General features: G+C 43.2%; 2 protein-coding genes across 8 annotated transcripts; one reads left to right on the top strand and one right to left on the bottom strand.

Moving 5' to 3' along the window:
- The first annotated feature begins 194 nt into the window (after nucleotides 1–194).
- exoc7 (exocyst complex component 7) lies at nucleotides 195–12967 on the top strand. 7 transcript variants are annotated; one of them, XM_085285412.1, is made up of 22 exons: nucleotides 195–442; nucleotides 608–673; nucleotides 1013–1197; nucleotides 1275–1380; nucleotides 2203–2425; nucleotides 2670–2837; nucleotides 3162–3173; nucleotides 5945–6037; nucleotides 7054–7122; nucleotides 7338–7483; nucleotides 7704–7856; nucleotides 7942–8040; nucleotides 8122–8184; nucleotides 8386–8452; nucleotides 9489–9527; nucleotides 9692–9754; nucleotides 9843–9963; nucleotides 11023–11118; nucleotides 11204–11267; nucleotides 11558–11599; nucleotides 11674–11807; nucleotides 12686–12967. In XM_085285412.1, the coding sequence occupies exons 1-22, from the start codon at nucleotides 383–385 to the stop codon at nucleotides 12786–12788; spliced, it is 2172 nt and encodes a 723-aa protein (XP_085141538.1). In that variant the 5' UTR covers nucleotides 195–382; the 3' UTR covers nucleotides 12789–12967. The 7 variants fall into 7 exon arrangements, with proteins under 7 accessions (XP_085141538.1, XP_085141532.1, XP_085141534.1 ...); XM_085285406.1 differs by lacking the exon at nucleotides 7054–7122 and having other exon boundaries at nucleotides 196–442; XM_085285408.1 differs by lacking the exons at nucleotides 3162–3173; nucleotides 5945–6037 and having other exon boundaries at nucleotides 196–442.
- Nucleotides 12968–16631: 3664 nt separating this feature from the next.
- LOC146568969 (galanin receptor 2a) lies at nucleotides 16632–20669 on the bottom strand. The gene is made up of 2 exons (XM_085283452.1): nucleotides 20320–20669; nucleotides 16632–17268 (listed from the first exon to the last, which is right to left on the bottom strand). Exons 1-2 carry the CDS (start codon nucleotides 20658–20660, stop codon nucleotides 16632–16634), a joined length of 978 nt encoding a protein of 325 aa, XP_085139578.1. The 5' UTR covers nucleotides 20661–20669.
- Nucleotides 20670–21051: the final 382 nt, after the last annotated feature.

A 21051-nucleotide genomic window follows, 5' to 3' on the forward strand; every position in this document is an offset into this window, starting at 1 on the left:
TTAAAGACTATACAGAGAAAAATTACTGTGCTCCATAATAAAAGACAACTGAAGAATTGTGTGTTTACTTTCATTTGCAGTTAGTTAACGTAATCTTGATTCAGTACAAACCAATGTCATTGGTACAAACTGATTGGAGGAAAAAAAATCGATGAGCATTTTTTTCACTTTTCAGTTTAGTGCCGATGGCTATTTTATTTTGAAATCCTAACCGGAAACCCTTGCCCTGTTACGGCTAACCAAACTAGCTTAACCGCATCGCTTTTAGCTATCCATGACAGCGGCTCAGTGGTGTCGTTGTTGTTGTTTTTATTATCTAAATCGGTAACTTAGTCACGTTTTAGCCGCCGAAGAGACTCCTTTGCTTTAAATTTCCTCCAGGATGATTCCTACGGAGGATGCGTCCGCCAGGAAGCGGGAGATCGAGGAGAAACTGAAGCAGGTCAGACAGCTGGTGGCTTGAGAGGAAGGAAGCTTCCCTTCGAGCTACAACCCACCAGTGTAGCTCAACACCCGCGTTTAAAATGATGCTTATTGACCGAAAGAGTGTCTTTAATGTCTTCAGAGTGAAATGAGTGAGTGGTTGGTTTTCTTTCTGCTGTTACAGGAGCAGGAGACGCTGTCGTTCATCCGGGAGAACCTGGAAAAGAGCGATCAGCTGACCAAAAACATGGTAGGACGGTCCAAACACACCCAGGGACAGCTCAGGCTGACACTCATAATTCTCATAATTAAAGGCGGTGGGCTGATCTCCATTCGATAGTACTTTAACCCATAATTAAAAATAAAGCCTCTTATTCTTGTACTTGGATTGAAATATTTACTTATAGTTTCTATCATTTCTATTATGAACATGAAGAGTGAGTGAGATGATGAAAGCAGCCTGTGATGTCATTTTTCAGCTTTCACCCCACTTCAGCTGAATCTCTTATGTGACTCATTATTTAAGGTGCTATATTTAAGCTGCTTTTATAGCCCAACTGGTTTTTGACCTCTATTTCTTTCCCAAAAGGTCTCCATCCTGTCTTCGTTCGAGAGCCGCCTGATGCAGCTGGAGAACTCCATCATCCCGGTTCACAAGCAGACGGAAAACCTGCAACGGCTGCAGGAGAACGTGGACAAAACTCTGTCTTGCATGGATCACGTCATCAGCTACTACCATGTGGCCAAAGACACGGACAGGATCATCAGAGAGGGGTGGGGATGACCTTCGTATGCAAATGTTTTGTGGTTACACAAACTGTATGTATACTAATTTTCTTTTTCTGTCTCAGACCTACGGGCAGACTGGACGAGTATCTTGCTTGCATTGCAAGAATTCAGAAAGCTGTCGAATACTTTCAAGACAACAACCCAGACAGCCCTGAGCTCAACACAGTGGTAAAGTATCTGCCTCTCTGAAATTACAGTTGTGGTAAAAACGTTTACAATCCACTCATCATGGATGTCATGGACAGTGATGTGGTGTCCAGCTGACCCCGGTTCATGCCAGGCTTGAACATTGGTGGTTTCTGTGAAACACATCTTTTTATATACTGGCAAAGAGAAACTACCAGTCGTAGTTAATCATGAGAAACTAATAGGTTTTGGCCTTGTCAATTTAAAAGACATTATTGGACCTTCATCACTGCTTAGTAAAAGCTTAAAGTGACTGTATTTATATATTTAAGGCTATATGGACTTCTTGGAAAGAGATGGACCACCCTGGAAATAATTAAAAGTAACTGTCACATTTGTGCCTGTGATGTGATTGACTTTCTGTTTTTGGAGATCTAACGAGGTCGATCTGCTGTCATAACATTTCAGTCCCGACAGATTCTGTGCCCTTGTGTTTTTTCTAGCAAAATACATAAAATGATCCGATCGCAGCTTTTTCTGAGAGTTCAGATTTCTGCACAGTATTCTCGACCATTTTCTGTTTGTGTCCAAATGTGTCGTGGTTCTCACAGTACTACAGTGAAAATATTCCTTTTAGCCACTTGTGTCTGAAAGAGGAAAAGCTATCTGAGCCATTAGTTCCACGTATTTAGTGACTGAACAACATTATACACCGCGTAGCTCTCTGAATGAATCATGCTGTTATTCCTACATTCATTTATGTGTACATTTCATGCACTTCTTCCTCACTTCAGACGTCTGCTTCAGTCTCCGTGCCGTTCCGAGTTGGAGCCACTAATTCCATGACCGTATCTTCTTCTGCAGAAAGCACGCTTTGAAAAGGGGAAGGAGCTGCTGGAGGGCGAATTCCGCAGCCTCCTGACCCGCTACAGCAAACCTGTTCCCCCCATCCTCATCCTGGACGCCATCAGCGTGGATGAGGAGCTGGAGGTCCAGGAGGATGTGATGCTGGAACACCTGCCCGAGGCCGTGCTCCAGGACATCATCTGCATCGCCGGCTGGCTGGTGGAATACGGACGTAATCAGGGTACAGCTGTGTTTGTTTGTTGGAGGTCGCTTCCTGTTTAAAGGAAGTTCTTTACCACAATTGCAAATATCATCTGATTGTTGGGCTTTTCTGTCTAATATTGGAGGTCCTCTACCTTACAATCTATAAATCATCTTACCACCAGAGCTGGGGTGATGTAAATCATTAAAATGGCTTTGAAATGTGCAGGCGGTGTAGAGAAACTGGAAAGATTGTGTCTAATTTTGCTCTCCTCTTCCTGCAGACTTCATGAACGTCTACTTCCAGATCCGCTCCAACCAGCTCGATCGCTCCATCAAAGGCCTCAAAGAGCATTTCCGCAAGAACAGCGCCTCCTCCGGTGTCCTCTACTCGCCTGCCGTCCAAACCAAGCGCAAGGACACGCCAACTAAAAAGGCCCCGAAGAGACCAGGTCAGCAACAGATGCGCCTCATTCAGACCGAATCCACAATCACGCCACTCCAGTCTGTAATCCCAACTCGCTGTCCAATCCATCTTCCATAGATCAACCTAACAAACACGCATGATCCTGCATAGTGACGGATATTATACACTCTTCACTACATCCACAGTCTGTTTCTGTCTCAGGTTGTCCTCCACAATCTCTCTGTAATCACTCAGTTCACCGAGCTGTAGCGCACTTCTACCACACACTGTGTTTCTCTGTGATATTACACCCTGGTCTAACTAATCCTTCATCCTCTCCTCTTTCATAATCCCTGTGTTGTGATGACAGTCTACATCCCAGGTAAACACAAAGCTCTAGCGTGTGCCTCGTGCTTGCTTGTGTACGTCAGATGCCACATTTCACGGCAAATCAGAGACAGCGTGATGGTTTGTGTCGTTTTGTTAGCAGCTGAGACGGCAGAGGTTTATTTGTCCTGTTGAATGGTGTAGTAGGTCATCCAGTGGAGATTTTAACCTCTAGTTTCACGGCAGAGCGTTTCGGTGATGAGATGAGTAAGGTGGAGGTTGCCACCAAACCGCCGATAAACAAAACTTGATGAAATTTCTTTACAATTTTACTAGAAATGAATAATTTGTAATTGCATAGAATAAAAATTATTATTTATGATTGAGCCTGGCTCTATAAGATTATGTGTAAGGATTAGCTGTAGTCTATTTTCCTGAAATTTAGTTGATTAAAACAAACAAACAAACAAACAAACAAACAAACAAACAAACGTATTGTTGTGTGATTGAGAAACAAAGTCTTCATTATCAGAGTCTAAGAGTTAACACATACACCTGTACATGCATGCATATGCAGAAACTGCTGTACTAATAACAGGCACTCACTCACTTTAACCCTCAGGCGACCCAACAGAATTAAAGCATAAATTAGGGAGGAAGAGGAAGAGCTGGCAGAGCGCTACAAAGTGACCTTCAGCGGCCTCCTCGTGTACATGTTTCTGCACAAAGATCCTGACGTCCTTTAACGGGGCTTGTGATCACAGCCAGAGAGCAGCAGAACTGACAGGTCTGTTACTGGTGCCCTGTTCTCCTCTCACATGAAAGCAGGTTCATGCTGAGCACAGGTGGCAGACGCTGTGATGTTTCCAGGCTCGGTCACGTCAAATACCAGTCCTGTCGCAGGACTGATGCCCTCCTACGGGCCTGTCCAGCTCTCAGCCTGTCTCCTGGTAACTCCTGAGACCTCCTGGAGGAGCTGGATGAACCTGAATGGGCTGTAGGTACCGTCTCATGTCACCAACAGTGACAAGAGACTAGAGTCAGGAGGGGGGAGGAGAGAGCAGCAGTCTGCAGTCACCACTTGCTCTGCCCTTTTAGGCGGTTGTGTCATTGAGGCCTCTCCAGGGAACCTGGTGTCACTTTGATTTGGACTTTCAGAGCAGCAGAAATGGATTCACAGCGTTTATGATAATAACTAACTGGACATTCCTAAAGTTTACCTGTCTTTGTGTTTCTAGTGTGATGATGGAGTTTTAATCTGTTCTACTTACGCTCACTGCTGCCATGAAACTAAAGGCTGCAGTGCGTGCAGGAGTTTGTCACTAGCTGATCGCCTGCTTTACCTGCACACACCTGGTTAAAGAGTTGAGGTCAAAGGTGAAACAGGTGAACCCTCTGACTGATCTGACGCATGTGCAAAAATACGCACACTTCCTGTCACTGTTCTGGTTTAACAGTTTTCTCTAGCGTCTGTATGAGGGCTGCGTGATTAAGGTGTTTGTTTTAGACAATAACTTTAATCTTGATGACTTAACAAGATACAAATATTACTGAAACTGAACTTTTTAAGAAACCAAAGAACAAAAGTGTCAGTTTTAGTCATCTTGGGTGCGTTTGAGAGGATGTGTTTGATTTGTAACAAAAAAGAACAATGAAAGTGAGGATTAAATGATGATTATAAGCCAAAATTTAAATTGAAACTCTCGTAATTTAATGAAGACTTAAGGTTCTGACTGTTACGCTATGTAACTAATGCAATGTCTTTGACAGCTTTTGGATTCAGCTTCAAAGACGATGCTCATGTGCGTACTTGACAAGAAAAATTGATTATTTTATTTCGTTTCTTTAATATTTTCAATAACTGGAGAAACAGTGAAAAAATATATATAACTAAGTAATAATTTAATAAGAAAGCAGGAAAATAAACTGTTCTGTTGCACAAGTAGTCAAACCAAAAGCAGGATTTTCTTTAAATCCCAGATTCGACTTTTTGCTTCTGTTTTTATTCAGTTGCTCTTTAACAGGAGATGTCTCTCCTGCTCTAAGAGTCCAGAACTTTCGTTTTCAGGGCTTTAACTGTGAAAGGTAAAGAAAGGAAGAAGCGGTTTTTTTGCACATGCAGAACAAATCAGAGTTTTTGGTACGACTTCCACTACAAACAGCCTTATTGGACTCTAACATGACGACAGTGTTGCTCTGCGATTGCTGCACATCTAAAGTGTTTGCTAACACGCTAACCTTTGCAACTGTGTGAGTTTGACAAATACGTGACTAATAACCTTTCATGCAGAGAAAAAATTATGTAAAAAAAAAAAAAAAAAAAAAAGCTGAATGCACCTTTAATTGTGCTGCTTGCTTACTAACTCACTAACAGGCCAACAGTTTGTGTTTTAATGCTGTAAATATGAATAATCTGCAGATTTTTGCATCTCTAAACCATGTGACAGACTGTTTATTATTCGTAATAGTAATAATAATCGTAATGATAGATATGACTGTTAATTGTATTAATTGTGATGGCTGTTTATAACTGATCTAACCTGTTTATTCTCTGACATCACCCCGGCAGTGTGTGTTTCAGCACACGTGTCCTGTAGTGCTGTAGTTTGTCTCTCGTGGTGTTAGGCTGTGCCTCCCCCTCCTCCCACACGTACAAACCTCTGCTGGCTGCCTCGGTGGTGGAGGGATGTGGTGTCTGTGTTTCATCACTCACTTTCTAGCTCTCCCTTCTCTTCCTTCTCCTTCTTCTTCTTCCTGTTTCTGTTTCTGGGCTGTCTGGACCTCGCTACCCTCCTCTGGACTCTGTCTCTGTGTTTCTGGGACCAGGGACCATTCGCAAGGCTCAGAACCTTCTGAAACAGTACTCACAGCATGGGCTGGATGGGAAAAAGGGGGGTTCTAACCTCACTCCTTTGGAAGGTAAAGCACCTCGGTCTTCTCTATGCTGACAGTGTACTGTTGTTTCAGGCACACAGAACGTCCCCTCAGTCACAACAGCTAGTCGCTGCGCATGTTTGATGAGTCATAAATCATCTCTAATCGGTCTGGAATAAAGACAGCTGATACTACAGCTCATTAATTTCGACATGCAACATTAAGAACAAGCGCATCCATCCTGATAAACTTCTTCACTGTTAAAGGTGAAACTTGGCTTCAAGGTTTCAAACTGTTGTTTGAAAACTGAATGCAAAGAATCACCGCTATGATTTTAATCCTGAAACACGGATGTATTATGGCAGAAATGTCAACTGATGTTTAACTAGAGACAGACTGTGTGCCCATGTAATACCACTCTGTACCACAAGGTGGTGCAAAGATTACCTTAAAGTATTTCCAAACTACCTGGTTTTTTTTTTTTTTAATGTCTGTGTGTTTTTTAAACTGCAAATGATTTCTGCGTTTGCACATTAAAAATATTTGATGACGAAATTTTTGTTTATTTCTGCACAAACAGTTTTATAATTAGAAAATACATTAATAATATCCAGATAAAATCTGCTAGGCTGATAATAATTTGCCATAGATCGTATAATAAGATGATACATTAATCTTAATAAGTAATTAAAGCGTGGGAGCGTCTCACCCGTGTGGAAGCGTGTCAGGATGGTTTTACTTTGAAAAGCTGCGATCAGTCGAAAGCTGTTGTGATTTCTGTGCAAGCTGATTTCTGTCTCGTAGTTTTAACACACTGACTGATTCAGACATCAGTCGATGCAGAAAACAAACCCCTCTGGGTCTTTTGCCCCCTCCCCCCAAACTTGTGGGCGTCCCCTGCTTCTTTCCCCCGCCCCCTCCCCGGCTGGTGCTTGCTGGTGGTCGGTACAGCTGCTCCAGGTACAGGTTTGTCTCCCCCCCCACTCTCACCCTCTGGCCTAGTCACGACCCCCGGTGGTTTGACTTGGCCTGTCTCCTTGCTGTCCCGCCCCACCCACCAGGTTACGATCACGACCTGCGGGTCAAACACCTCTCTGACGCCCTGACCGAGAAGCACGGGGCCGCCACAGGTGAGTGAGGGCACCATGTGGGAAAAAGAAGGAACACAGATGATCTAAAGAGGCGGGCTTTCCTGTAGATAAAAGCACGCCCACTGCAACTTTAGCACTTTGTATTTTCTTTAAATCCAGTTGCAGTCAGAACACATAGGTTTACTTTCAGCTTCAGACTCCACGTCTGATGTTGGATGGTTTGATTTGCTGGCTGACTGAGCTTTTCCACCCAGGAAAGGATGATGTCCTGGATATCGAGATCGACTCTTACATCCACTGCATCAGTGCCTTCGTCAAGCTGGCTCAGAGCGAGTATCTGCTTCTGGCGGAGATCATCCCCGAGCACCACCAGAAGAAGACCTTCGACTCCCTCATTCAGGTCCGGGAGACAAAACTGTGACATTTTTAGAGCATTTGAAGGTTTGATTAGGATTTAATGTTGGAACTGAGCTTACACAGGTTCAAAGACTTTTAATAAATTGGTTTAATAACACCTTCAGGATCCTGGAAATCTCTTTTCTGTGTTGTATATTGAATATTTGGTTTTTTGGTCAGATATATACTTATAATATATGATAACAGTTCATGCTCCTCCACAGGAGGCGCTGGACAACCTGATGCTGGAGGGAGAAAACATTGTGGCTGCAGCTCGCCGGGCCATAATGCGACACGACTACTCAGCTGTCCTCACCATCTTCCCCATCCTCAGACACCTGAAGATGAACAAGTCTGAGTTTGATACCACGCTGCAGGTCCGAGCTGCACCCCAAAAAACTCCCAAAACGTCTGCGTATGACAGAAATGAATTACTGTAATGATGTGTTGTGCTGTCTGCAGGGCACGGCGGCGAGCACCAAGAACAAGCTGCCCACCCTCATCACCTCCATGGAGACGATCGGAGCCAAAGCTCTGGAGGAGTTTGCAGACAGCATCAAGGCACGGAGCTCTCATTTCTGTGTGTCACCACTCACTGCTCAGTAACTCATAATTCATGACTTCTTTCTCCTGTGACTGCAGAATGATCCTGATAAGGAGTACAACATGCCCAAGGACGGAACGGTCCATGAACTGACCAGCAATGTAAGCTGATGCTCCGTTACCTCCCGGGTTAAATAACACCACTCATTTATTCGCTCTTTCTACACTTCAGAGTCAACACCTTCCTGCGAGGACTCTGCTGTTCGTCCGTCTCCGTGGGGACGGCTGATAGCTAAGAGCGGAGCGTCTCCATCTAATGATTAATCCGAGCCGAGCTCACCTCCTCTGTCCTCTCCTCTGCAGGCTATCCTGTTCCTGCAGCAGCTGCTGGACTTCCACGAGACAGCTGGAGCCATGCTGGCCTCACAAGGTGCAGCCACTACAACGCAGGCGTTAGCCTCTCGTTAGCATAGCTGTCCTGCTGCCTCGCCAGGCTGTGATGGTGTTACACGCTTTTTTTTCTTTTATCTCTCATATAAAACCACAAATGTGATTACTTTAACTCTTTCACCCATAAAAACGAGATTTGATGACCTCCCCGGTGCCCTTAATGATGAGTATCTTCAGTATTAATCTATTAAGACGTAGTTTGACAACCTTTAAAATAGTTTCTGCGTATTCAGGGACCACCATCAATAACCTTGGATGCAACCCAGTGATTTGGTTCCTTAAGCGTCTGAAATGTGACAGAAATCCTCAGTTCGGAAAAGCTCTCCAAGGGGATAAGAGTTTGAGGAGTTATGGCTGACATGCTGATACCGAAGCACATCATTTCACACTCTGACGTTTGGTTTCAGAAAACTAAACTTGTAATGGTGAATATACTCAGCTCAATGCTTCAGAAGCAGGGCTTTTCACACCAGTGGGTGACATTACAGTGGCTGCAGCCGTCTTTTATTTACAGCTTTTTCTCAACAGTCTGGTTGTCCAGATTCTCCAGACTGCAAAGTGTTGCTTATGAATCCACATCCGTAGGTTCATTTTAACCTGACTCTCATTTATGAGGCGACCAGACTTCAGATGTATAAAAGCAACTCAATTTCCACACTGTCGGGCTCCCAGGTTGTCCCTTCACTGCTCCTTTATCTGAGGCTGTTTTCACCTTCAGCCCTCTACCTTTTTCCTTCCCCTTCTAATTGCATCTCTCTCCTTTCACACGGAGCCTCTACACATCCAGCATGTGTTCAGGTTTTTATAGGCGAGTGTTTGTGGCTCCCTCCTGTGCTTTGATTATCGCAGCTTCGCTTCGCCTCCTTTTCCGCATCCGGCTCTTTTCGAGCCCTCGACCCCTCGCTGCCTGGCTGATGACTGTTTGCTTACTCTGCACTAACTATTCTCTTCTAACCTTTTTGCACTTGTGCCTCTTTCTCTTTCTCTTGTCCTCTGCCTTGCCTCGGCCCTTTTAGTACTGGGGGACACTTACAATATACCTTTAGACCCCCGAGGTAAGCATCAAAGAGAGACTGTGTAGGCCCCTCATGAGGTCAGCTTTGAATGTTTTCAGTTTGTTTTGGGGGGTTTAAGATAAGAAATTAGCGGTCACATGCATGCACTCTTTCAAAAGTGCATCTGTAGCTTCTGCTGCTAAAATCTTCTGTATTTCTTACAGAGACGAGTTCGGCCACCAGCTACACCTCCGACTTCAACAAAAGGCTCCTCAGTAGTTACATATGTAAGCAGAGATGCTGTGCACTGCCTCTGTGTTAGAAGTCCTCGTTTTAGTCTGTTAGTCATCATTTTGTGTTCTTTTGTTCTTGCAGGTAAGGTTTTGGGGAACTTGCAGCTAAACCTGCTCAGTAAATCCAAAGTGTACGAGGATTCGGCTCTGAGTGCCATCTTCCTGCACAACAACTACAACTACATCCTCAAGTCGCTGGAAAAGTAAGCATCGTTTCCTGTGTCAAAATAACCGCCCAGTCTGTGCAGAGAGCAAACACCAGCTTCAGTCTCAAAGTGGCCTGACTTTGGTTGCAGGATCACTAAAGCTAGTAATAACGTCTGAGTCTGGTTTTACGTGCATCATTTAATGCTCATGACCAGGAGAGCATGCGTGCGTTGGTCAGCTGCCCGGACTTGGGGTGGCCGTGGGTCATCAACCAGTCAGAAGCTGGGTGGACCGATCCCTGCCTTCTCTTGTACAGAAGCTGATGCATCCTGAATCCAAAGCACTTTAACAGTACCTGTCCGTTTACCATTTACACCTGCAGGCTGTGCCAAAATCCGTCTGTCAGTCATCTTAGTAGCTCCTGCTGAGAAACCTACACGTCAGTCACGTCATCACCTCCTGAAAATATTCAACAGAAACTAAAGTCTTGAGCAACCCTCATTTAAATAAATAAATCAAATTATATAAAACGTGTTGTTCCCAAAGAGAAGGACTTCAGAAAGGCTTTCAGTTTTTCTGCTTTTTCACTCGCTTTCAGTCCAGTTTCTGAACCTTTTTCAGAGGACACTCCTTCACACTGACCTGTGAATCGTTCAAGCATAAAAACAACTGCAGACTATGGAGGAAATAAGCTACTAGTAAATTAGTTAAGATTAATAATTTTCTCCAGTTAGAAAAGATCAGGGTTTGAGGTCAAATTCAATTGTTCCTACTTTTCTTAAAGCTCAGTTTTTTGGTTGCCAAGGCGCCGGCTGTCACGAAACGGTTTGTGGTCATAATGACAACGAAGGGAGTGGAACATACACGTGAACACGGGGCGGTCTAAGATCAGCTGCTCAGTGAGATCAGCTGGGAGGGGGGCTTAATTATATTTGATGAAGTCTGATTTCGGAGGTTAGTCCGAGGTCAGACTGTTGACCTGTGCGTGGGTGTGCAGTGGAGTAACACACACACTTTCTTCTTTGCTTTTATTTTTTTGGGGTGTAATGTCCTAATAAATGAAGTGATCACTGACAGCGAGTTAGTTTGGGATAAATGCTTTCCTGCGTCCTCAGGTCTGAGCTGATCCAGCTGGTGACGGTGACTCAGAAGCGAGCGGAGACGTCCTACAAAGAGCTCATGACTCAGCAGATCGAAACATACCAGCGCAGGTGAGCGAATAAAAGCTTCGCGCGTCAAACTCGAACACGATTTGTGTCTTTGTCTTCACGCCCGTGCTTTTTGTTTCCGCCTCAGCTGGCTGAAAGTCACCGAGCACCTGACAGAAAGGAACATGCCCGTCGTACAGCCCGGCACCAAGGTCAGCATTTCTCCTGTGGGAGGTGTAACACTTAGCAGAGATGTTAGTAACGAACGCAGCGCTCAGTGCGTTTGATCAAATATATCCAGTATCTAATGGTTGTTATGGAGACCCGTTCTGCTCATCCTTATTTTTATTCTTGGACTTTATGAGAGTAGCTTTGCATGATTCACCGGTCAATAATAGGCTTATTTATCTTATAGTTATACTAAGCCTTGGTGCTGCCTCTCGTCTGTTTTGTGCAACTGGAGCTTCTGGCTTATACACATGTGTGTTTTGTCTTCCTCCAGCTGAAAGATAAAGAGAGACAAGTGGTTAAAGACAAATTCAAGGTGAGGCTGTAATCAAATGAAGTAAAACGCAGCTGTTACTGAGTAAGAAACTGACGTCAGTCTCTCTTTGTCAGGGCTTCAATGACGGTTTGGAGGAGCTGTGTAAGATCCAGAAGGGTTGGGCCATCCCGGACAAAGAGCAGAGAGACCTCATCCGGCACAATCAGAAGAAGGTGGTGTCTGATGCCTACAGAGCCTTCCTGCAGAGGTCAGAGACGCTCTCACACAAACAAGTCTGGAGTCGAGGATTTGACCTAAAACATCGTTTCGTCAAATATTCTGGAGGCAGATGTTGATAAGAACATTATTCAGATTTCTGTGTGGGACAGGTTTTTAGCTAATGGGTGGTCAACAAGAATATGGAGGCTCTTTTTGTTTTTTTTCAATACTAATCTCACCTTTAAGCTGTGATTCCTTCTGTGAAATGGAGAAAATAATCACAGAGCATCTCGGGATCAGTGAATGCTCTCTTAGCCTGTTGCTCTTTTTTACATAGCTTAAGATGGCGTGCCCCCTTTTAGTCACATTACTAAACTTTAGAAATTTAGTGCCCTCATCTGCTGCTCATGCTCACATGTTCTATTGATCCCGACACCCTCCGTGATTTTCTTCAAGCATGCTGAAAAATCTCTTTTTGCAAACCTCCTGCATGATCGGGGGGTGAAGCTGCCAAAACTGGTGCATCAAAGGATCCTGAAAGTTCCCTGAAGGTTCGAGATGTTACCAGCATGCATGCATGTGACACCTCATAAAACCATCTTCTCTTTTAATTTATAACCACAAAAATTTCATTGCGAAACATAATGATGTTATGACATCATTATGTTTCCTGGCAACCACCTAGCAACAAACAGCTAAACAACACTGTAGCACGAGAATCTGATTAAGACCCGATTACTGTCAGAAACAATCAGCTGATTCTGAGAGGTCTGCTGTTGGGCACCGATTTATTTTAACGGAGTGACTTAAATGTAGCGCTTGTCTTGAATTAGGAAAATGTGACCTAATAATAATTAATCCATAAGGCTGAAATGATCTGCTCGGATTTCTTTCACACTCATATTTCATTGTTCACGTTTCTTCCAGATGTGCCAACATTTCCTTCACCAAGAACCCCGAGAAGTATCACAAGTATCGACCGGAGGAGGTGGAGGAGATGATCGAAAAGCTGTTTGACACATCCGCCTGAGGAGTCTCCTCTTCCCCACCCCAAAGAAACACGGGCTGCTACGCCTGAACCCCCCCGCCCGCGCTGCTCTCAGCCTTGTAGTGTCTAAACAATGTTTTGTACAAAGACGTGAACTTACGTATTTATGTAATTTAGCCACTGCAGCTCAACATTTCAGACAAATAAAAAGGGAACTCTGACCGAACCTGCGTGCTGGTTTGTTGTGATACAGACATTCACACTTATAGAAACCTCACCCACCTTCTGTTTGTGACAGGCAGCCAATCAGAAGAAAGCTGGGTTAATGGCTGAGGAGGTGAAACAGCTGATTTCAGACACAGAATGAACTAAAGCCTAAAGAGCTTCTTGGAACATGTTAGCATCTTTTAGTTCCTTGTTTTCGGTTCTTCCTCCAGCGGGCAGCTAACAGCTGTGCTCTCACGTGCTGAGCGTAGACGAACATTTATCAGCCTGACGGCACCTTCAGAACGAGCATCAGCCAACGTTATAACAGCTCAGATTCTTTTCTTATCCTGGAGTCTTTAAAACTAACAATCAAGCTGTGTGTGTGTCTGTGTGTGTTACCATCATTCCTCTTCAGGGTAAAGAGGACAGGTCTCATCGCCACAGCAACCAGACCTCAGCATCTTCAGGTCTGGTTTCCTTGGTGATAAAAAGTTTATCCTTGACCTTGACTTGTGCTGTTTTCCTGTCCCATGTCACAAATCGAATCAAGTCTATTTTTATAGCACATTTTAAAATGAGCGCAGCTGATGTCATTTTGACTCGAGTCCAGCTTCAGATCAGCAAACGCATCTGCCCACACGCTCTTAAATTCTTTACTTTCTCAGTCGAGGACGACCACGAGGTGGTTTTTATATTTTAAGTGCCGGCTGTGAAGACGAGAGGAAGCTTCTTCCTTTCTCAAAATGATTTCATGGAGCTTTATTGAACAACAGTAGCAGAATGGACAGAAATAAGTGCTTTAAAGCAACAAAGTTATTTACAGGTGTCTCTTTTCACAGACACCAAAAACAACATGTTCAGATGCAGCTCAGTGGTGTTATTTTAACAGCTCTGACCATGATCTGTACGTCACAGCAACACTTGTGCATATAAAACACCAGGAACGCCTCACTTCACAGTAACAGATCAGCTCTCTGTTGGTACACTGCCAGCTAAATACAATCAACAAACAGCAGCTGACCAGTAAAAGTATACGTACTGACAGCCTACATACATATATTAAAACAAGAAGCTCTTACACCAGACCTTTAACCATCTGACAGAAATATTTTTTGCCATTTTAATGAGCGATCTGTTCATAATGACCTGATGAGCAGCCTGAGATTAAAGAAAAGTGTGATTTCAACAAGATGTCTGACTCAGTGAGTCAGCTGTGACATGAAAATGACGATTTATTGTATTTCACATCTTCATGATTCACAGCTTGCCTATATCTAAAAATGTTATTTATTTATTGTTTATTACCACAAAAAAGCATTTAATAAGCAGCGCTTTATCTTTGTCTTGGTTTTTATGCATCCCTCTGTTTTTTTGTTGTAATTGGCTGACACACTTTTAAAAAGTGCTTTTTAAAGTCAAGTCACTAAATAAGAAATGCTAACATGGCCTCGCGCTTTAAAATGTTCTTTGTGTGTCTTTAGCACAGCTCTGGGCCTTGTTGCGTGACCTCCTGCGCAGCGTCCTCATGCTGAGTACATGTGCACACAAAACACCAGAGTTACATATTAATAAAAGCATCAGGTCATTTAGACACAGCTGAAATGAACCCCTTCTGTTACGGTCCTGAGAGAGAAACACTCCACGCGTGAGACGTAGATTCATGATATTTTGCCCTTTATGACATACAGTAAGAATCAACATATGTATGTAGCTGAATAGCAGTTACAGAAACACGCAGAGCAGGACCGGGTGCATTAAACACACTTTTTGTTGTTTTAATGCGGCGACTGAAACTGTTACAACTAAAACCAAAACAAATGCACTGAAAACTGTTTGAAACTCTGCTGATTTGTGATGATTTTAACGCTCACAGATCTCCCGCCTGCACCAACATGCATTACGAGGCACAGCTGGCATGTAATAATGTAGCAGCTACACTGAAGCACAACATAAAACAGAAGTTAACGGAGCTAATAAAATATTTAGTGTCGTAGTCAGACTCAAGTTTAAATATGTAAATGTCAGTGTCTCGATCAACTTTCGGGCGGATGGCGTGGAGGCTGAGCCTTTTCCAACTGTTTTTACACCTTTATTTTTCAACTACTAATAAATGTTTGAATATGGAAACCAAAATGTTGAATTCAGGTACGCATCCCAAATGTGCGTAACGGCCCCATTTCAACTGTAAATGTTCCATTAAAGTTTTTTCTAAATAAAAAAAAATGAATTTAATGGAATATATTCAAATAAAATTTACTTGACTGCGACACATTCAGTTAATGCTGAGCACATTTTCTTTAATGATTAATTATTTAAATGATTTTATATTTTTCAGTTGCATTTTACTCAAACATACTGCTGTGTGCTTTTGCACTCTCACAGTGTAAAGCTCTGACTGCACACCTGTGCCACTTCATGTTGTTTATTTATTGTAAACTGTACTATGTTTATTTTTCATGCTGCTGCTGTAACACTGTAATTTCGCTTGTGCGATCAATCAATTATTTATCTATTTAATTACAGCTTTTTAAGAGATTAGCAGTAATCCTGAGGTGAACTAAGGTGTTAGAGTGACGCCGGAGAACGAGTCAGAAAATGCTTGTCTTAGTTTTGGTTTTTGTGCCGTGCTTTGTTCTGCAGGAGCTAATGGGGGGATAATTAGCTCCCTGAGCCCAGCGAAGCAAAGCTCCCTCCTTTCTTCAAGGCTCTCTGTCCCGACTCTGACTCGGACTGTCTTATCTACAGCACAATTCCTGGGATTTTCCTTACTTTCTACACACTTTGTGTGTGCTTTACACTCCTGATGAACACATTCTTTTGATTTAGTTGTGTTTGGGTGATAAATGATCATTTTCTAAGTCCCTGCCTTGTCTGGTCTTTCCTTTTTGAGCCGGGTTGTGTCAGTAGACAACCTTCCATACACAGATTTCTCCACTACTGCATATAAACAGCATGAAATAAAAGCTAAAGACAGTGACTGTTTTGTTCTCAAGCTCACACGCCCAGAGCGACAGAAACTACAGGTCACATCTAAGGTTTCACCTGCCGGCCGGCTGGGATAGAGGGAAGGTCCGATTCATCCAATGGGGACCATGAATATTCTCTATGTACAACAACTCATTCAAGTACACTGATCATTTCTGGGACAATGCATGGACAGAAAAAGTCCCAGTGGGGAACACCAGTCAGGTTTGGCATCACATCGAACAGACTACATCAATTCACTCATAGGAACGCCCGTCATCAAATCCAGGATCCAATCAGGCGATCACACCAAGTGCTGGCCTTAGAAAGCATCACTGAGGGTGCCCAGACATCTATTGGATCAATTTAATCCAAAGCTAGTATCTGTTATATATTTTTAAATTAACTGAGACATCTCAACCTTAAGATAGTTTCGTGAAGATCGTCTTCTCTCGTGCTGATTTTGACTTTAATTAACTGATCCGACTTAGTACATTTTAATTTACATGTATGTAAAGATTGCGAAACAGTCTTATGTAACAGACTCCTCGACTGAATTTGTAGACAATGTTGCCATCTGCCAGCCTTTGATGGCTAAAAATGTCCTGGAGGTCGGGAGACTGTTGTGAAGACCTTGATCTTCTGTGATCAGCGTTGTTAGTTTAGAACTCAGCATGTGGTAGATGGCTGGCTCTTCCTCTGAGGCTGTTACCTTTAATTGGACACATCGATGCTGCTGACCATGTTCACTGCCTGAACATGCACCTTATTCACCTCCCTCCTCTTCAGCGAGCAGCTGAACACCTTCCTGAAGCCTTTGCGGAAATGCTTTGACACGAGGGCGTAGACGATGGGGTTGAGACAGGAGTTGGCGTAGGCCACAAAGTGTGAGAGGATGCGGAGGACATAGGTGGTGTAGTTGAGCGGGAATCGGCCCACCCACATGCAGAGGATTACCAGGTGATGGGGAAGCCAGCAAAGGCAGAAGAGAGCAGCGACTATGATGATCATCTTGGAGACTTTCCACTTGGCCCGCCTCGACTCGGACATGTCCTTCAAGGGGCCCACGCTGGTCCACAGGTATCGGATGGTGCGGGCGTAGGTGAGGCCGAGCACCAGCACGGGAACGAGGTAGCCGAAGACAAACGTGCACATATCCATTATGATGCGAGGTTTGGACTCCCATGTAGGAATGCACACAACAGTGCCAGCCAGGTCCATCTGTGAGAAGTAGCTGAGATACGGTCCAGAGAAAACCAAGGCCAGGGCCCAGAGGAGGCCGATGGAGGTGAGTGCGTTCTTTGGCGTCCTCATCTCTCGGGAGCGGAGCGGGTAGCAAATGGCTAAATACCTGTAGGAGCAGAGGAAGACACGTGATGAAGACGTTGGAAAAAGATGAAATCTCAAAAAATAAAGATGGAGCAGAAACAGTAAAGCTAACCAACATAAATAAATATATGATCAGCCCTGTCTGTATTATACAATGATAATCATAGAGCCATATCTGATAACGGCATTAAAAATCGACCATTAACATCATAAAAACAGCCAAAGCCTTTATACAATTTTAACTGTTTTTTAAAAATATATTTTGCTTCCAAGGATCCAGACTTGTCTTTTTTAAAGTGCTCTTAAACAACAGTTCTCGAGGCTGTTCAAAGGTCTTTAAAGTTTGAGTTGAATTGTGTTTTTAGGGACTTTGATACTCGCAGAAACAAGCCACCCTCAAGTGGCCGTAATAGGAACTGCAGTTCTTTGACGCTTCAGCTTGCTGTGTGACCACAGCTGGCTCTATGCTGGGTTTCGGTTCTGGCACCAGATGTGAGTCTAAACTACGCCAGATGTTAACCACATGTTGCCTCTAACGTTAACCAGGTTGGCCTACAGTTCAAACACTTAGCAAAGCTACATAATCATCACTCACTAAGAAACATCTTTATTAAAAGAGAAACTCTAAATATGACCACTGAGCACACTGATTTTTGGAACTTGACCTCGCCCGGCTCTGATCTTGCCAGATAATTAAAGCTAGAAGATGTAATTTATGTCATATCTGCCACATGTGGAACACTGTGCTGCCTGTAAAAATAATGACACAAAGACTTTTTAATCCATCAGTTACCTTCATACAAAGTGCAGAACACAGAAATAAACCAAATCTTGCTGCTTGTATGTTTGTGCTACCTGAAATTTATGAAGACAAATGTCATCATTATCAGCTCTCCCCTGGTTCCCTGCACACTCTAACTCAATTTCTTGGCTCAGAGTTTTTATTTCCCTTCATTTGTAATCCTCAGATGTTGTGCAGACTCAAATTAATATGATAAGACGAGTGTAAGTAAACTTTTCGTGCTTTGTAGGTGGATGTATAGAGCGCCGTGCAAAGGTTATGGATGTTTCTGAGACAAAAAAATGTTTTTTTCTTTTAATTTTAGTGCCTATAAACGTGCACAGTGCTGTTTGCAGGAATTGAATTTTTGAAATGAGAGATATTTCAAAGTGATGACGAAAAAGTGCCGCTAATTTGAAGAAAAGAAGCATTAGAATAAAAGTAGAAAACGTAAAGCAAATCTACTGTGAGCTGAGCTGGTAGTTCAGAGTCTGAGATTACAGATTCGCGTGCTTCTGTAGCTGTGACTGTAACATATGTATCAGATCAGTGCTTCGTATGTTTGTGTCTGAGTCTGGCCCAGGGTCGGCCTCACCTCTGTCCACTTGTACCCTGAGCTGTCTGCTCTCTGTAATCTCGACCATTCAGTTGGAGACTTTAAACAAACAAATGTTCCCATTAACATTCTCTTCTGTGCCATCCGTCTCGCTGTATCTCGGAGAAATCATTAAAAACAGGATGACTCCAATCACACTGCATCTGTCCCTGAGGCCCAGACCTGGGTGTGTTGGGATAAATACCAGGATGCAAGCTGAGCATGACTGCCTGCGGGTTTGACGGGGTTCGTCTTGTACACCTGTTGCCTCTGACTTGTCTTTTTCTGTTTTATGATTTTTAAGATAGTTTTTTTTTGACAGCACTGGTGTTTCCAGTCCAGTCTGAGGCTCCTGCAGTGATTAAAGAGTCCGGGTCGCTGCTCATGTTCGGATTTGTAATACAAATGTTAATAAAACTTGCTGTAAGGGGTGTGACATAAACACATCTTTGCCTTGTTAAAAAATCAAAATGATTTGTTATAAAATTTGTCTAGCAGAGTTCTTTTCCACTGTGTAGTATATTAAATTCATAAAACTTAAGTACTCTACACTAGAAACATGGCAGGCTCCTTTTTGGGACAGAGTTTTGTATTTTTCTTTTTTTATTTATTATTATTAGTTCATTTTGACTTTTTTTTCATTTAGTTTCCAGAGCAGATTTGTTTGTTTCAGTTTAATTTCTATTGGTTGAAAATGCTTAATTTTAGTTGAGTTCTTATGAGTTTCATGTTTGTTTTGGTCTTTTTTGATTATTATTGTACGGATGGCATAGATCAGAGGAAACCAGTACAAGCCTTACAATAAAAACAGAACTTTGTAAAGATGTTGACTCACAGTCTTGCTGACATCCAGAGTCAAATCTTTTCAGTTGGTTTACATTTTTTAAGAGTCGAGTTTTAATTTTTATTTTTTACTTCAGTTTCAGTTAATTACAGTAACCTTGGGAACATCTAGGCTCTATTCTGACCAGATTTCTGAGAATTTCAGAAGAAATGAGAACCTCCTTGATTTTTTCCTGCATGAGAATTAAAAATATTGTGACCCACAGTTTTTGAAACAATTATTGAAAGTTTGCCTCAACACCGTCTTAATATCAGAAAGTTTAAAACATGCGCAGACGTGCTGTTTTTTTGTTGACTTGAGGATTTAAGATGGTTTTTCATCTCCATCTCAATCTGATATCAGATCAGTTCCGTCTTTTAAAACTGATCTGATATCAGACAGAACAGTGTAACCATTACACTCCAGGGCTGAAACCTATAATAACGCAAACACAACAAAGATGGAAGAACAAATCATGTCTGTGTGAGAATGTTTAGAGAATAACGATCTAAAAGTAGAACTGAATCCTCTGAGCTGCTCTCGATTAGATTCCATTAATTGCTGAAGTATCACCTGTTGCCTAATTTGTCTATTTCCATTTATATAAAAGACATTTTTCATCTTAAATTGATAAAGAAAATGCACGAAATCCACTAGAAATCGGGACATTGTGACTTAATGGTCACCCTCATGCTCAAAGGAAACCTAGCCCGACGGGTTGAAGCTGTCTGAGGTTTTATATAAAAAAGACATAAAGAATAATAGTTAAGTTCTTTAGGTGTTTTAGGTTTTGTTTCAGTAATCTGAAAGTAGACACGCTACAGAAGCGGCTAACAGGCCAGAGCAACTCTCATAAACTGCAGAGATCGCGCACCTGTCCAGGGACACGGCTGTCAGGGTGAAGATGCTCGCGTACATGGTGAGGAAGATGATGAAGTGCACCACTTTGCAGACTGCAGGTCCGAACACCCACTCATCCAGAGTGTAGATAGTGGCCTGGAAGGGCACGCAGAACACGATGAAGCACAGATCCGCGATGGCCAGGTTGAGGATGAACAGGTTGGTGGTTTTGGTGTTCATCTGCCCGCTGCGAAACAGGACCGCGAGCACCAGAGAGTTCCCCACCGTGCCGAGCAGGAAGATGACGGCGAATCCCACGCAAACGAGCGCAGACTCCGCTTTCCAAGTGGAGAAATTGGACACAGAGTCATTCATCGTTCACACTGTCACGCGTGCGTCCAGCAACGTTAAAGGCGAGGCTCGTGGAGGATCGCGCGCCTGCTCTGCGCGCAAACGTCTCCAGCAGGAAACAGACGCAACACAGAACCCCGCTCCAGGGTGAGGGGCTCTCAGCATCCCAAACATTTACCAAACCCCGAGTGACACATACGCCACTTTCACACCACCGAGGAAGAAAGGTGGGACCTGTCCAGGTGTGACAGGGTCAACACAGAAACAGAAGCCACGAGAATTCAGTGAGTTTTACAAAGAAACGCATTCAGCCAGTGAGCAAAAGTCTGATTTGGTTTCCTGACACCTGAGTGAACAGCCGGAGATACTTTCACTGCTTCTGCTGGAATATTGTACATGATCGGTCACCTGTTGA

The sequence above is a fragment of the Mchenga conophoros genome, linkage group LG8 (genome assembly GCF_057382185.1).
Source record: "Mchenga conophoros isolate Kocher_MC1m ecotype Shallow Benthic linkage group LG8, M_conophoros_male_GT1.1, whole genome shotgun sequence".
Lineage (NCBI taxonomy): Eukaryota > Metazoa > Chordata > Actinopteri > Cichliformes > Cichlidae > Mchenga > Mchenga conophoros.

Bases quoted from the DNA above. Each gene is read 5' to 3' on its own strand.
- LOC146568969 (XM_085283452.1), bottom strand. From the start codon at position 20,660: ATGAATGACTCTGTGTCCAATTTCTCCACTTGGAAAGCGGAGTCTGCG. The intron at 17,269-20,319 runs GTGCGCGATCTC...CTGCTCCTACAG, and splicing joins ACAGCCGTGTCCCTGGACAG to GTATTTAGCCATTTGCTACC.
- exoc7 (XM_085285412.1), top strand. From the start codon at position 383: ATGATTCCTACGGAGGATGCGTCCGCCAGGAAGCGGGAGATCGAGGAG. The intron at 7,857-7,941 runs GTCCGAGCTGCA...TGCTGTCTGCAG, and splicing joins AGTTTGATACCACGCTGCAG to GGCACGGCGGCGAGCACCAA. The intron at 8,041-8,121 runs GCACGGAGCTCT...CTGTGACTGCAG, and splicing joins AGTTTGCAGACAGCATCAAG to AATGATCCTGATAAGGAGTA.